Here is a 13,725-nt window from a genome sequence, read left to right as displayed (position 1 = left end):
CATTACACATGATCATGTGAGTAATATGAATATGTGATCACTCGTGAAAAATAAGTGAAAGTGTATTTCAGCATGTCATACCGTCATAGAAAAATAATTTTCATATCTTACATGCTTCTGTTAAGAATGTTGACCTTAGTCCAGTTTGGACACAAACAGTCAAGAAAACATCTATAAAATATCAATAACATGTCAGGTGACGGAGCCGATCAAAAATGCACAGAGCGATGAGGAGTGTGATTCTGCTCTCCTGCACTTTCCCACACTCTGAACGAAGTTGTCCAGAGAGACAAATGCAAGAGAGCATGGAGAGAAATGTAAATGCAGAAGTTGAGCAGAATGCAAATCTTAAACAACTGCTTGAGTCTAAAGCCCATTTAGAAGAACAGCTCGCATCTAAAGCTGATTTGGAGCAACAGCTTCATTGGTGTAAAGCTACAGTAAGTGATGAGTTGTAACGGAAATTATTTTTAAAAATAATAAATAAATAAATAAATAAATAAACCAAAGAAAAATCTGGCAAATGCTTGTGCTTCTCTTCTGGGCTGTCACCCCTCCATCCCTCATGCATCATCCAGTGCACTGACTTACTCCGAGATGAAGTCAGGCCATAGTCACCCCCTAGAGATGAAAACGCAAACCGCAGCAGAGAAGAAACACACTCTGATGAATGAGATGAATCAAAGTGAAAGCTCCAGTGATTTGGAAAGCGAAGAGATAACCCAGCTAAGACAATTAAAGACAAGAGCTGGAGTATTGATTCATCAGCACCAGGTACCTGCTCCTGATGATATTGACAAGTGGAGTAAAACATGAAACATCCTACATTAGATGGGATGAAAACCTGGTACAAACTTCGTTGCTTAAAAGATATTTATAACCTGCAAGCCTTACTGACTCCACGTGAACAAGCTACACTCACAAGAGCCTTGGATGAAGCCATAGGCGAAGACCAAAGGCCTAACTGCTGCATGGATGCCATTAGAAGAATGGATTCGCAATCACACTGATGCATGTGTTTGTTGGGGAAAAATCCTCAGCGGCATTCAAGGTGCACATGAACCATTTGCAATGTACAGTATGAAGCTGTTTCAGAGAAACCTGGAGTAATTATTATAGGGATTCTAGGGAGTAAGGATAAATAAATCTATTAAGGATAAAATTAGCTCATATATGTTTTAAGTCAGCCCTGTGATGACCTGGCGACTTGTCCAGGGTGAACCCCGCCTTTCGCCCGTAGTCAGCTGGGATAGGATCCAGCTCGCCTGCGACCCTGTAGAACAGGATAAAGTGGCTACAGATAATGAGATGAGATGACCAGTGCTGGGCACATTACTTTGAAAAAGTAATTAGTTACAAGTACTAGTTACTTCTCCAAAAAAGTAATTGCGTTAGTAACTGCGTTACTTCACTAGAAAAGTAACTAGTTACCAGGAAAAGTATTTATTGCGTTACTTTTTTTTTTTGCTTACAGATAAACGAGGATAACTGTTCTTTTCTAGTGAAGTAACGCAGTTACTAACGCATTTACAGAACTTTGTTTCCAGGGCACAGTTTGCATTGGACATAAACATTATTGCCTTTGACTTCAACCAGCATGAAATTATGCCGGTGTTTCCAGTTCGAAAATGCGACTTTGCGGCTTGGTGCTGCCATTGTCTCTTCCCCATCTCTGTGTGCGCGTGTGTGTGCGTAGCGGGAAAACACAATCGACTCCACCCACCTAGAACATCTTAGCAAATCACGATTTGTTCTCTTGCATTCAAAGGGTGAATGGGAGAATGTAAAAGCCATATTGGTACATAATTATTATTATATATTGCGGTACCGTGTTGCCAATGCTCATGTTGTCAAGGCACCCATATCAAATTGTAACGCATCACGTTACTTCCCGAGTAACGGTAACGGCGATACAAATATGGATTAAGTAACTAAGTAATTATTCCGTTACCCAAAATGTGGCTCCGTTAGTAACGCCGTTATACTCTAACACCGTTATTCCCAGCACTGGAGATGAGATGAGATGTTCAGACATTGACAACATCAGAAATGACAATATGGATAACAGCAATCATGGGGCACTGAAACAAGCTCTCCTGAACAGAAAAACAAAAAGAGAGTGGCAGGCTGGGCAGTAACATCGACACATGAAGTACTGACATCAGGGGCTCTACCAACAAATACATCAGCACAACAAGCAGAACGGAAACCACTCATTGAAGCTTGTAACTTAGCCAGTGGAGGCACAGTGAACAACGACACAGACTCCAGATACGCTTTTGGAGTGGCACATGATTTTGGACAATTATGGAAAAACTGAGGTTTTGTGAAAGCTGCTGGAAATCCAGTAAAGAACAGACAGTTAGTCGAAGGACTATTAGCTGCACTGCAGCTGCATAAAGAAGTGTCCATTACCAAAGTCAAAGCACACAGAGACAAAACACAGAAGAAGCATAAGGAAATCTCTTCTGCTCCTCGGACCTGCCCGAACCATCCTGGTGCCCTGTGTCTGGTTGGAGTCTCATCACATCGCTCCTGTGGAGGACGGCCCCATGAGGACAGTTGAAAGTCACACCTGGAGGACGCTCTGGACTCTTACAGTAATGCTTTTATGGCTGAGGACTACAGCTGACTTGCTAACTTTAGGACTGCAGTTGTCATGAACAGTTTTGCACTCAAGTTTCCATCAATGAAGAGTTTATAACATCAACGAAACTGTCTTCATGTTAAAACTGTTAATGTTATAGTCAGGCTGTCTGCTGCTGCCCAAATGAGGATGGGTTCCCTTTTGAGTCTGGTTCCTCTCGAGGTTTCTTCCTCATGTCGTCTGAGGGAGTTTTTCCTCGCCACCGTCGCCACAGGCTTCATCATTGGGGATAGATTAGGGATAAAATTAGCTCATGTTTTAAGTCGTTCAAATTCTGTAAAGCTGCTTTGCGACAATGTTTATTGTTAAACGCGCGATACAAATAAATCTTGACTTGAAATGTGCAAGCAGACGGGGCTGCAAAATTATCCACGAAGGAAGGGGATAACAAAACGACAGACAATCAAATTGAAACAGCGAATCTAAAGATTCTACAAACACATACTCTGACATCAAGAAGTTACAAGACAATTGTAGCAGAGAGGAAAAATGGATCTGGATAGAAAATGGGGCAAAGAAACATGATAGTGAGTTGTGGAAACACTGAGACAAAGTAACTGCTCCTGCAAAACTACGACCATATCTCGCCACACAGATACACTGCTTGGGTCACATAGGAGTAGAGAAAATTGTCTACAGATTCAGGATGACATGGTGGAATCCAACATTTCAAAAAGAAGCTGAAATGGTGTCTGGGCGATGTGCTATCTGTCAGAAAAATGAAAACTCCTTTGATGAGGACCTCCAGGCCCATTCCAACATCTACAGATGGACTACATAACACTGCCAAAGTCACGTGGATATTCTGAAGTTTTCGTTGTGGTGGACAAATATTCCAGGTGGGTGGAAGCATTCTCCACAAGGCTGAGTACAGCCACTCACCCTGCAAAAGTGTTGGTCAGAGACATCATTTCTCGCTGGGGCCTCCTTGAAACCATGGATTGAGACCACAGAACCCACTTCACGAGTGGGGTCTGCAAAGAAGTGTGTCGGATGCTAGGCATGGAATGGAAGCTCCACTGCTCTCATCATCAGGAATGGTGGAGAGAATGAATCAAACTATCAAAGAGAGATTGTCCAAAATGCATCAGGAAGGGCTCTCATAGCTAGAGGCGCTCCCCATAGTGCTATGCAGTATAAGAGCCACCCACAACAAAGACATTGGGCCAAGCCCCAGTGAAATCATTACAGGCAGACCAGTGGCTTTACCAGGAACGATTGACTTGCATACTGCCAATGTCCATTTGGCTAGTGCTGCATTGCAGAAGTACCGTTCCCAACTTACAGACTCAATTCAGACAGCAAGAGAGCAAGCGATTGATGCTTGGATCTCACCTAGACCTGGTGGACACAGCCTGGTACCAGGACAGTGGGTTCTGATCTCCAAGCCACAACACTTACAAACACTGCTAGCGCCAATGTTTGAAGGACCCTAATCCTCGTCACTGAAGCAGCAGTGAAAGTGAAAGGAAAACCATGGTAGAGTCACACCACGCATGTGAAGCTGGTGGACGATCCAGACAACAGAAAGAAGCAACAAGACAACAAGTCAACTGGGTGAAGTGCAAGCAACCGCTCCCCAACTGGCCTACGCATGCCTGTTCTACAGAGCATAAAGTCATAAACAAGCCAGAAAAAAAGAAGATTCAAGATATTCAAGAACTTTTAGCAATTCAGTCACACTGTCATAACATTTAATCATTCATATAATCTAGGCAGTTATAGAAATTGTTTGGATCACCATATAAGCACATGATCTTATAATTGTTGTTTCTGGTTTGAGTTTTATTCTTTAGTTAATAGTTGTTAACTGTGAACTTTTTGATTTTGAAAAGATTCAAGAGATAGTGTATACTACTACCCTGTCCACACTAGGGATTTTGTACCGATACGAAACTACTTTCGTACCGCAACACCTGTCCACACTAGCAACTATACCGGTACTGTAGCGGTATACAGTGGTGCTTGAAAGTTTGTGAACCCTTTAGAATTTTCGATATCTCTGCAAAAATATGACCTAAAACATCATCAGATTTTCACACAAGTCCTAAAAGTAGATAGAGAGAACCCAGTTAAACAAATGAGACAAAAATATTATACTTGGTCATTTATTTATTGAGGAAAATGATCCAATATTGCATATCTGTGAGTGGCAAAAGTATGTGAACCTCTAGGATTAGCAGTTAATTTGAAGGTGAAATTAGAGTCAGGTGTTTTCAATCAATGGGATGACAATCAGGTGTGAGTGGGCACCCTGTTTTATTTAAAGAACAGGGATCTATCAAAGTCTGATCTTCACAACACATGTTTGTGGAAGTGTATCATGGCACGAACAAAGGAGATTTCTGAGGACCTCAGAAAAAGCGTTGTTGATGCTCATCAGGCTGGAAAAGGTTACAAAACCATCTCTAAAGAGTTTGGACTCCAGCAATCTACAGTCAGACAGATTGTGTACAAATGGAGGAAATTCAAGACCATTGTTACCCTCCCCAGGAGTGGTCGACCAACAAAGATCACTCCAAGAGCAAGGCGTGTAATAGTCGGTGAGGTCATAAAGGACCCCAGGGTAACTTCTAAGCAACTGAAGGCCTCTCTCACATTGGCTAATGTTAATGTTCATGAGTCCACCATCAGGAGAACACTGAACAACAATGGTGTGCATGGCAGGGTTGCAAGGAGAAAGCCACTGCTCTCCAAAAAGAACATTGCTGCTCATCTGCAGTTTGCTAAAGATCACGTGGACAAGCCAGAAGGCTATTGGCAAAATGTTTTGTGGATGGATGAGACCAAAATAGAACTTTTTGGTTTAAATGAGAAGCGTTATGTTTGGAGAAAGGAAAACACTGCATTCCAGCATAAGAACCTTATCCCATCTGTGAAACATGGTGGTGGTAGTATCATGGTTTGGGCCTGTTTTGCTGCATCTGGGCCAGGACGGCTTGCCATCACTGATGGAACAATTAATTCTGAATTATACCAGCGAATTCTAAAGGAAAATGTCAGGACATCTGTCCATGAACTGAATCTCAAAAGAAGGTGGGTCATGCAGCAAGACAATGACCCTAAGCACACAAGTCGTTCTACCAAAGAATGGTTAAAGAAGAATAAAGTTAATGTTTTGGAATTGCCAAGTCAAAGTCCTGACCTTAATCCAATGGAAATGTTGTGGAAGGACCTGAAGCGAGCAGTTCATGTGAGGAAACCCACCAACATCCCAGAGTTGAAGCTGTTCTGTACGGAGGAACGGGCTAAAATTCCTCCAAGCCGGTGTGCAGGACTGATCAACAGTTACCGCAAACGTTTAGTTGCAGTTATTGCTGCACAAGGGGGTCACACCAGATACTGAAAGCAAAGGGTCACATACTTTTGCCACTCACAGATATGTAATATTGGATCATTTTCCTCAATAAATAAATGACCAAGTACAATATTTTTGTCTCATTTGTTTAACTGGGTTCTCTTTATCTACTTTTAGGACTTATGCGAAAATCTGATGATGTTTTAGGTCATATTTATGCAGAAATATAGAAAATTCTAAAGGGTTCACAAACTTTCAAGCACCACTGTAACTGTATCGGTACGAAACCCACAAATGTATGGGGTTCGTACTGGTACAGTATCGGTACTGTAGCGCTTCGCTGTAGTGTGGACAGATGAAGCGGCTCTGTATCGATACAAATATAATGCGCAAAGTCACACACCTCAATCGATGTCTTCGCTGAATAAAATAGTGAAGAACGGAGATTCGTTTGTTTCTTTCTCAACTGCCTCGCACGTTTTATACGATTCGACTGAATAAATGACCACCAGAAATACAGACTGTACACTGACAACAAAAAGCACACACACGCTGTTTCATCCGTACGGAAGCCGAGAGAGGCCCTTCATATAATCCTTTTTTTTATTCACCTTGTTATCCCGAGATAACGACATAATTAATTCAGGATCTCGAGAAAACAACACAACTAATTTGAGATCTCGAGAAAACAAAACTGTTATTTCGAGATCTCGAGAAAACAAAACAATTATTTCATGATCTCGAGTAAACAGCTGAGAAATGGTTCATTCAGGTGCGCCAAGAGACTTGTGATATGCTGACTTTGGGGCTATTTCTCATTCTGTATAGACGCAACTTTGGTCATTAGAATGTCTGGAATAATCGATCACCTAATAAGGCAATATTTTGATCAGGGGTTGACACAGGGAGAGATTGCATTAAGTCTTTTAATAAGGGATAATTTCAAAATTAGTCCGCGGCACCTCCGCAGAAGACTGGCCCGGCTTCGTCTCTACCGACGGAGATACAGTGATCCAGCTGAGATCATGAAATAATTGTTTTGTTTTCTCGAGATCTCGGAATAATGGATGCCATATATTCTCTGAAAAAAGTTACTCGGTAACCATGGAAGCATTTCAACTACTGTGAAAGAAAACCGCAAACATTTCTCGCTAGTGTGGACAGATGCACTAAACTGTACCGATATACTTTGTATCGATACAGTTATACCACTTTCGTACCGGTATAAGTGTGAACACAGCATACCATTGTTGAGGGTGAGTGTTATGGAAGAATCAGTAACGGTAAGATGAATCACACATTCAATCCATCACATGACAATGATAGCAGAAAAGGAGGCACTTGCACCGTTATTGTCAAGGAACGTTCCACAGTCATTCTAGACACATCAGTGAAAGTTTCCTCCCTAGTCATGGACATTCACAAACACATGATTGGGCTTTGAATTCATGACTGTCATCATGGAGTGGGCCATGGTTTTCAATAACAGTTCAAATTGCCATGCCAATCATTCTTCTTCTGTTGTTTTTCCCAGTTGCCGCTGCTATAATGAAGACCTGCATCTCTGGTTGCCTCCAAATGGCCAGAGTTCGGGCACTTCATTCACAAAGACAAACTACCTCAATTCAGTCATACTGATCATTATTATGATTTACAGACCCTAAAATTCCTGCACGCAAGTAGAGCATTAACTCAGCCTCACCATTCATCTCAGCAATTTTAGTTGCTTGTTGTTTTCATGTTTATCCACTTATTTCATATTCACAACCATTATCATACGTCACCACTTATATACTCTTTCTTTTGTTTTGATTATTAATAACTTAATTGATCAAAAAGGGGGGGAGGGAAGAATGGTGAAGAGGGTTTTCTTAGATCTTCATTATTTTAGGCCTGGTATAATTCTCTGCCTGATGGACAGAGTTTTTCCCCAATGGACCAATGACTTGTGTTAAAACCAGAGCCCCAAAACAGGTATTTACAAGCTCAGGTCACAGATAAGGGGTAAAACCTAGAGCATAGAACAAGCAGGATGAGATGTGTTGTAAATGATGGTATGTGGCGGCACGGTGGTGTAGTGGTCAGCGCTGTCGCCTCACAGCAAGAAGGTCCGGGTTCGAGCCCCGTGGCCGGCGAGGGCCTTTCTGTGCGGAGTTTGCATGTTCTCCCCGTGTCTGCGTGGGTTTCCTCCGGGTGCTCCGGTTTCCCCCACAGTCCAAAGACATGCAGGTTAGGTTAACTGGTGACTCTAAATTGAGCGTAGGTGTGAATGTGAGTGTGAATGGTTGTCTGTGTCTATGTGTCAGCCCTGTGATGACCTGGCGACTTGTCCAGGGTGAACCCCGCCTTTCGCCCGTAGTCAGCTGGGATAGGCTCCAGCTCGCCTGCGACCCTGTAGAACAGGATAAAGCGGCTACAGATAATGAGATGAGATGAGATGATGGTATGTGTACGTGTGTGTGTGTGTTTGAGGCTTCAGAGGCCCACAGTACCATCCTTGTCTTTGTTATGACTTTGGGTTGAAGAACTTTAGTAAAAACGTGTTTTTGTAAGTGTTTTGTGAGAGAGAGGAGGCTGGGAGTCGGTAGAGTGTGAGCACTGCACTAGCTCTCAGAGGGGCAACACCTGGATAGGAATCTGAAACTTCAATAAAACTTTCTTCTCTCTCTCTTCCAAGTTTGTGCTTGCTTGCATCTTTATGAAAGGGGAAAACAGAAAATGTACTTTGCAATCCAACAGCTACTGTAACACAAATTGCTGAAAAAATTAACGCTAACCATGATTAAAAGGTGTCAGAACGCACAGTGCATCACAGCTTGCTGCTAATGGGGCAGTGTAGCTGCGGCACGAGGAGAACCTGTACAATATTAGGCGAGTGGTTTTACTCATAGACATATAAACATAGACGCCGCCTTCTGCGTAGAATCATACGTCATCCTCGCCGCCATATTGGATGTGGCAAAGTGGAGATTCTTCAGCCGTCTCTGGTATAGCGTCTAGACAGCAGCCGAGAATAAAGATGCCTCATTCATGTGCTGCGTTTAACTGTACCAACAGGTTTACCGTCCAAACGAGATCACATGGGATTACCTTTCACAGGTGAGACTGGAAAAATACTTTTCATTGTATTTGGTCATTATAACGTAATTTTACGAACAGATTTTTCTGACTTTCTCACTAATATGAAGTCTCGCGCATAATAGCCGCTCGGTGAAACCTGTCTCCAAACAACGAAGTATTTCCTTCGTAACTACGCTGATTGTTGTTAGTTGCTCAGCTAACTTTTCACATACTATGTAGGTTTCCCAAAAATAAAGCCATGAAAAAGCAGTGGGAGACAGCTGTGCGACGGGAAGGGTTTTCTGCTACTCCGTCATCCATGCTGTGCAGTGAACACTTCAGAACGGAGGATTTGGACAGAACAGGTCAGACAGTCAGGATCAGAGAGGGAGCTGCTCCTTCAGTCTTCAGTTTCCCAGCTCATCTCCACCGGGGGGGTGTAGAGTTATAAGCAGTGAGAATTAGAGAATACAGCGCCACACTATGATGAACGTTTTTGAACGTATGATGAATGTTTTTAACCTTTCTGAATGTGAAGCAATCACATGGAGCAATCCCATTGTAATACGGTTTAATTGAATTTTTTTCCATATAGCACTGTGTATTGCAAAAATTGTTTTTGGAGACATTTTATAGCCTATCTGCACGGCATTTAATGAAAGTGATGCGGAGACGGCACGGCACGGCACGGCTTCAGCAGCGTAAGCACAGCACATTATTCTACACGATCCCCGCTGAGCTCCAAAACATGCCTTGATGTGTAGATATCGTTAGTAGCCTACGATAGTAGAAGCGGAATAAAAAAAAAAAACAAGTTTCCGATAGCTTGATTCCGGTATCGGCCTGCTGCATGTTGAGGAAATTTAGGCCACACCTCCCACGGAATATTGACGGGTATTTCGCACGCTATTTATAACCATCACATTAAAAGTTATACGTGTTGTTTTGATGCCTGTTTGTTTCCCAAATATATACGCGTGTCTTAATGGGTGAATAAAAGGCATCGAGTTAAACATTATTGTAGAAAGGGGCTTTATGAAGTTCAGTCCATTTACTTGCATTGGTTTACGGGGAAGATTTGCCACATCCAATACGGCGGACACTCTGACGTATCCCAGCAACGGGCCACCAGCTCAATGCGGCGTCTATGTTTATATGTCTACGGTTTTACTGTTATAGCTGATCGGTGTACACGCCAACGTTTTTCCACATTAACATGAATAATGATGATCATGTTTCTTGCTTTAAAGTTAAAGTGTCACATGGTGACAGTTCCACGGTCGAGCACTTGTGTGCCTTAAATGGACCCAAATAAGTGAATCTCTTTCCGCACTGCGAGCACTCGTACGGTTTCTCTCCTGTGTGAATGCGCTGGTGTATTTGTAGAGTAGTTTGTCGAGTAAAACGCTTCCCACACTGCGAACAACAAAACGGCTTCTCTCCTGTGTGAGTGCTCTGGTGGAGTTGGAGGGCACGCTGCTGCGTGAACCTCCTCCCGCACTCTGAGCACTGATACGGCTTCTCCCCCGTGTGAATGCGCTGGTGCTGCTGGAGAGTGCTCAGGTGTGTAAAACTCTTTCCGCACTCTGAACACCGATATGACTTTTCTCCTGTATGAATGCGCTTGTGTCGGTGGAGATCACTCAGGGTAGTAAAACTCTTTTTGCACTCGGGGCACTGATACGGCTTCTCCCCCGTGTGAATGCGCTCATGCAGCTGGAGGTTAGTTTGTCGAGTAAAACTCTTTCCACACTCTGAACACTGATACGGCTTTTCTCCAGTGTGAACGTGTTGGTGTAACTGGAAATGATGCTGTCGAGTAAAACCTTTTCCACACTGCGAGCACTGATACGGCTTCTCTCCCGTGTGAGTGCGCTGGTGGATTTTGAAGTTGCTTTGCTGTGTATAACTCTTCCCACACTGCGCGCAGTGGTACAGTTTCTCTCCTGTGTGAATGCGCTGGTGGATTTGGAGAGTACTCTTTCGAGTAAAAAACTTCCCGCAGTCCGAGCACTGATAAAGCTTCTCTCCTGTATGAACACGCTGGTGCGTTTGGAGATAACTCTGGTAAGTAAAGGTCTTTCCGCACTGCGAGCACTCGTACGGTTTCTCTCCTGTGTGAATGCGCTGGTGTCTTTGGAGAGTGGTTTGTCGAGTAAAACTCTTCCCGCATTGCGAACAACAAAACGGCTTCTCTCCTGTGTGAGTGCTCTGGTGGAGTTGGAGGGCACGCTGCTGCGTGAACCTCCTCCCGCACTCTGTGCACTGATACAGCTTCTCTCCTGTGTGAAGCAGCTGATGCTGTTGGAGAGTGCTCAGGTGTGTAAAACGCTTTCCGCACTCTGAACAATGATACGGCTTCTCTCCTGTATGAATGCGCTTGTGTCGGCATAGATCGCTTACAGTAGTAAAACTCTTCTCGCACTCTGAGCAGTGATACGGCCGCTCTTTCGTATGACTCTGCTGATGCCGTAAGAGGTAACTCAGCTGAGTAAAACTTTTCCCACACTCCGGACAGTGCCAGATTTCCTTCTGTATTTCTCCGGTGTTATTGCACAGATTACCAGAGGACATTCCTGGGCTGCTGAGGCTTTGTGCGGACATCAGGTTATCGTATTTAATTTCTCCAGATTTCAGCAATCTTACATATTCTTCATAGTGGCATCTTTTTAAATGTTTGTGGAGGTAAATTTGAGAGATATAAGAAAATGGACACAAGGAGCAGGAAGAGACTTGCCATGAGGCACTCATTTCTGGAGAAGAAAATTAAAAAGGCATTTTAGAAATCAGTGGAACAAACGACAACCAGTAATCATGCAGAAACAACAAGGTATAGTGACAGTCTGTTGGAATATGGAGGGGAGGGGACACAGTGTAATTCCAGCCTCATTCCTGCCTCAACCAACCATTCTGGTCACTAAGACAAATGAATAATTGACAAAAGTTAGACAAGTTAAACAGCTGCCCAGGTGGTGAAATGTGGCCATGGATCATTTTCCTTTGCTCCACCCACAATTATTTCCAGAGTACTGTATGAAGCCTAAACATTGAATAAGCTCTAAACATCAGCAGCTGAGAATGTAGAGGTACAAAGTCCAGGTCAAGCAAAAGGAGATCATTCCTGCGTACCGCCTGGAGAGACTTTACTGCTCCAAGAGAAGCAACGATATAAAGTGGGGATCAACAGTGCAAGGACACGTCACAGATTACAGTATGTGACACTTGCCAATGTCCCAAGTGGAAGATATCCCCAGATTGATAAGACAGCTGTGCTTGTGGCCTGCCCACAAATTAAATACAGATATTGGGGCTGACAGGATATTGTTGCATGTTGGTGTCTTAATTTTCAAACCTCATGAGCCTAGTGACATTACACGAATGGCATTTAGCAGACACTCTTATCCAGAGCGACATACTGTACAACACACCCAGAGCAGCCTGGGGAGCAGTGGGGTGGGGTGGGGTGGGGTGGGGGGTGTCAGGTGCCTTGTTCAGGCATTCCTGCTGGTCCAGGGACTCGAACCAATAACCATTTGGTCCCAAAGATGCTTCTCTAACCATGATGCCATGGTTTCCTCCTAGAGCTTCTGATCTTCTCACTAGACCAGTGCCTCCAGTGGCAGATCTGCTCTAGTGGTTGGAGTAGTGCCAGTGGACACAGTGAGCGTTAAAACATCTCTCTTTGGGCACCTCCAGCTTCATTCCCCTTACTTTTCTCTCCCCTATTTGTCACAGACTGATGGGTCAGCTAGAGGGCAGGGGGTTTTCCTGTCCTAGGTGGTAGGGGGGAGGGTGAGCACTTCCAAGTATAGACCCCTTTCACTGACGTCACCCGAAACCGGAAGTAAACAGACCCTGCACCATTTTGGAAGACCAACAAACTCGTGATTGGGGGAAATAACGGCAGCGGTATGTGAACCCACGAGAATAAAGTGGAGTGGCAAACGACTTAAACAAACAAATCTGAGCTGTTTTATTTATGATTTATTGGCCCAACAGTAGACTTGAAAGAAACCTGTGTGAGACTTGGCAAAAAACTGTGGATATAATGGATAAGTCTGTGCATGATCTGCGGACACTTTGAGGTAAGCAAACGCAAGAACTTCAGATTTAAAACATGCTAAATTGGCCCCAAGTTGATAACTGTATGAGGAGCAAGCCTCCCAGACTTCTACAATTTAATAATAATAATAATTTAGGATGGTTTGGGGCTTGCTCGCTGCTGCCAGGTTGGTTGTTGAGTAGCCTGACTGTGTTTTTTTTCTTGCGTGTGGTATCATTGTTGACGCGAGGTTGTTTTTTGAACATGCCAATGCGGACACGATTTCCCCTGATGAGTTATGACTTCAGACGCGATGCGTGTGTGGAGGTGTGGAGTCCGCGTGATATGTGCGTAAGATAGGCTTCTCATGTGTTTGGAGATCCGCGCTCCGAGACAAGCGCAAGCACCCCCCCCCCCCCCCCCCCCCCAAGGGAAAAAAAGGGACCCCCCCCGAAAATATCGGCATAGTTCGAACACTGAGTGTAGGCACTGGGTGTAAACAACAAATAGTTTACAATGTCTGGGTAGCAAACAGATGGCAGAATTGGTGTCCGGTCCTCCTTATGTTTCCATTCTCCCTTGCCCCGAGTCTTATCATATGGGTCAAACCCATCAATCACAGCCAGTTTCTCCACATACCGTGCCCTTTCTGCAGCTGGTAATGTACTCACATAACCA

At 43.8% G+C, this 13,725-nt stretch overlaps 2 protein-coding genes across 4 annotated transcripts in view; one reads left to right on the top strand and one right to left on the bottom strand.

Annotated features, from left to right (window-relative positions):
- Window positions 1-13,725, top strand: part of LOC132864475 (NLR family CARD domain-containing protein 3-like) — a 1,256,659-nt gene that overhangs the window by 264,934 nt on the left and 978,000 nt on the right. The gene's annotated exons all lie outside the window — the stretch shown is intronic.
- LOC132864477 (zinc finger protein 271-like) overlaps window positions 6,193-13,725 on the bottom strand; it is a 79,584-nt gene continuing 72,051 nt past the window's right edge. For 2 of the 3 annotated variants that reach the window (XM_060897897.1, XM_060897896.1), the window contains exon 8: window positions 6,193-11,758. In XM_060897897.1, coding sequence (XP_060753880.1) covers window positions 10,236-11,758 — 1,523 coding nt within the window. In that variant the 3' untranslated portion in view covers window positions 6,193-10,235. The remainder of the gene's footprint in view (window positions 11,759-13,725) is intronic. The other variant, XM_060897898.1, reaches the window with a different exon arrangement.

This window comes from Neoarius graeffei, chromosome 17 (genome assembly GCF_027579695.1).
Source record: "Neoarius graeffei isolate fNeoGra1 chromosome 17, fNeoGra1.pri, whole genome shotgun sequence".
Lineage (NCBI taxonomy): Eukaryota > Metazoa > Chordata > Actinopteri > Siluriformes > Ariidae > Neoarius > Neoarius graeffei.
The sequence above is the reverse complement of the archived record's forward strand: the minus strand, read 5'-3'. Positions and strand labels throughout refer to the sequence as shown.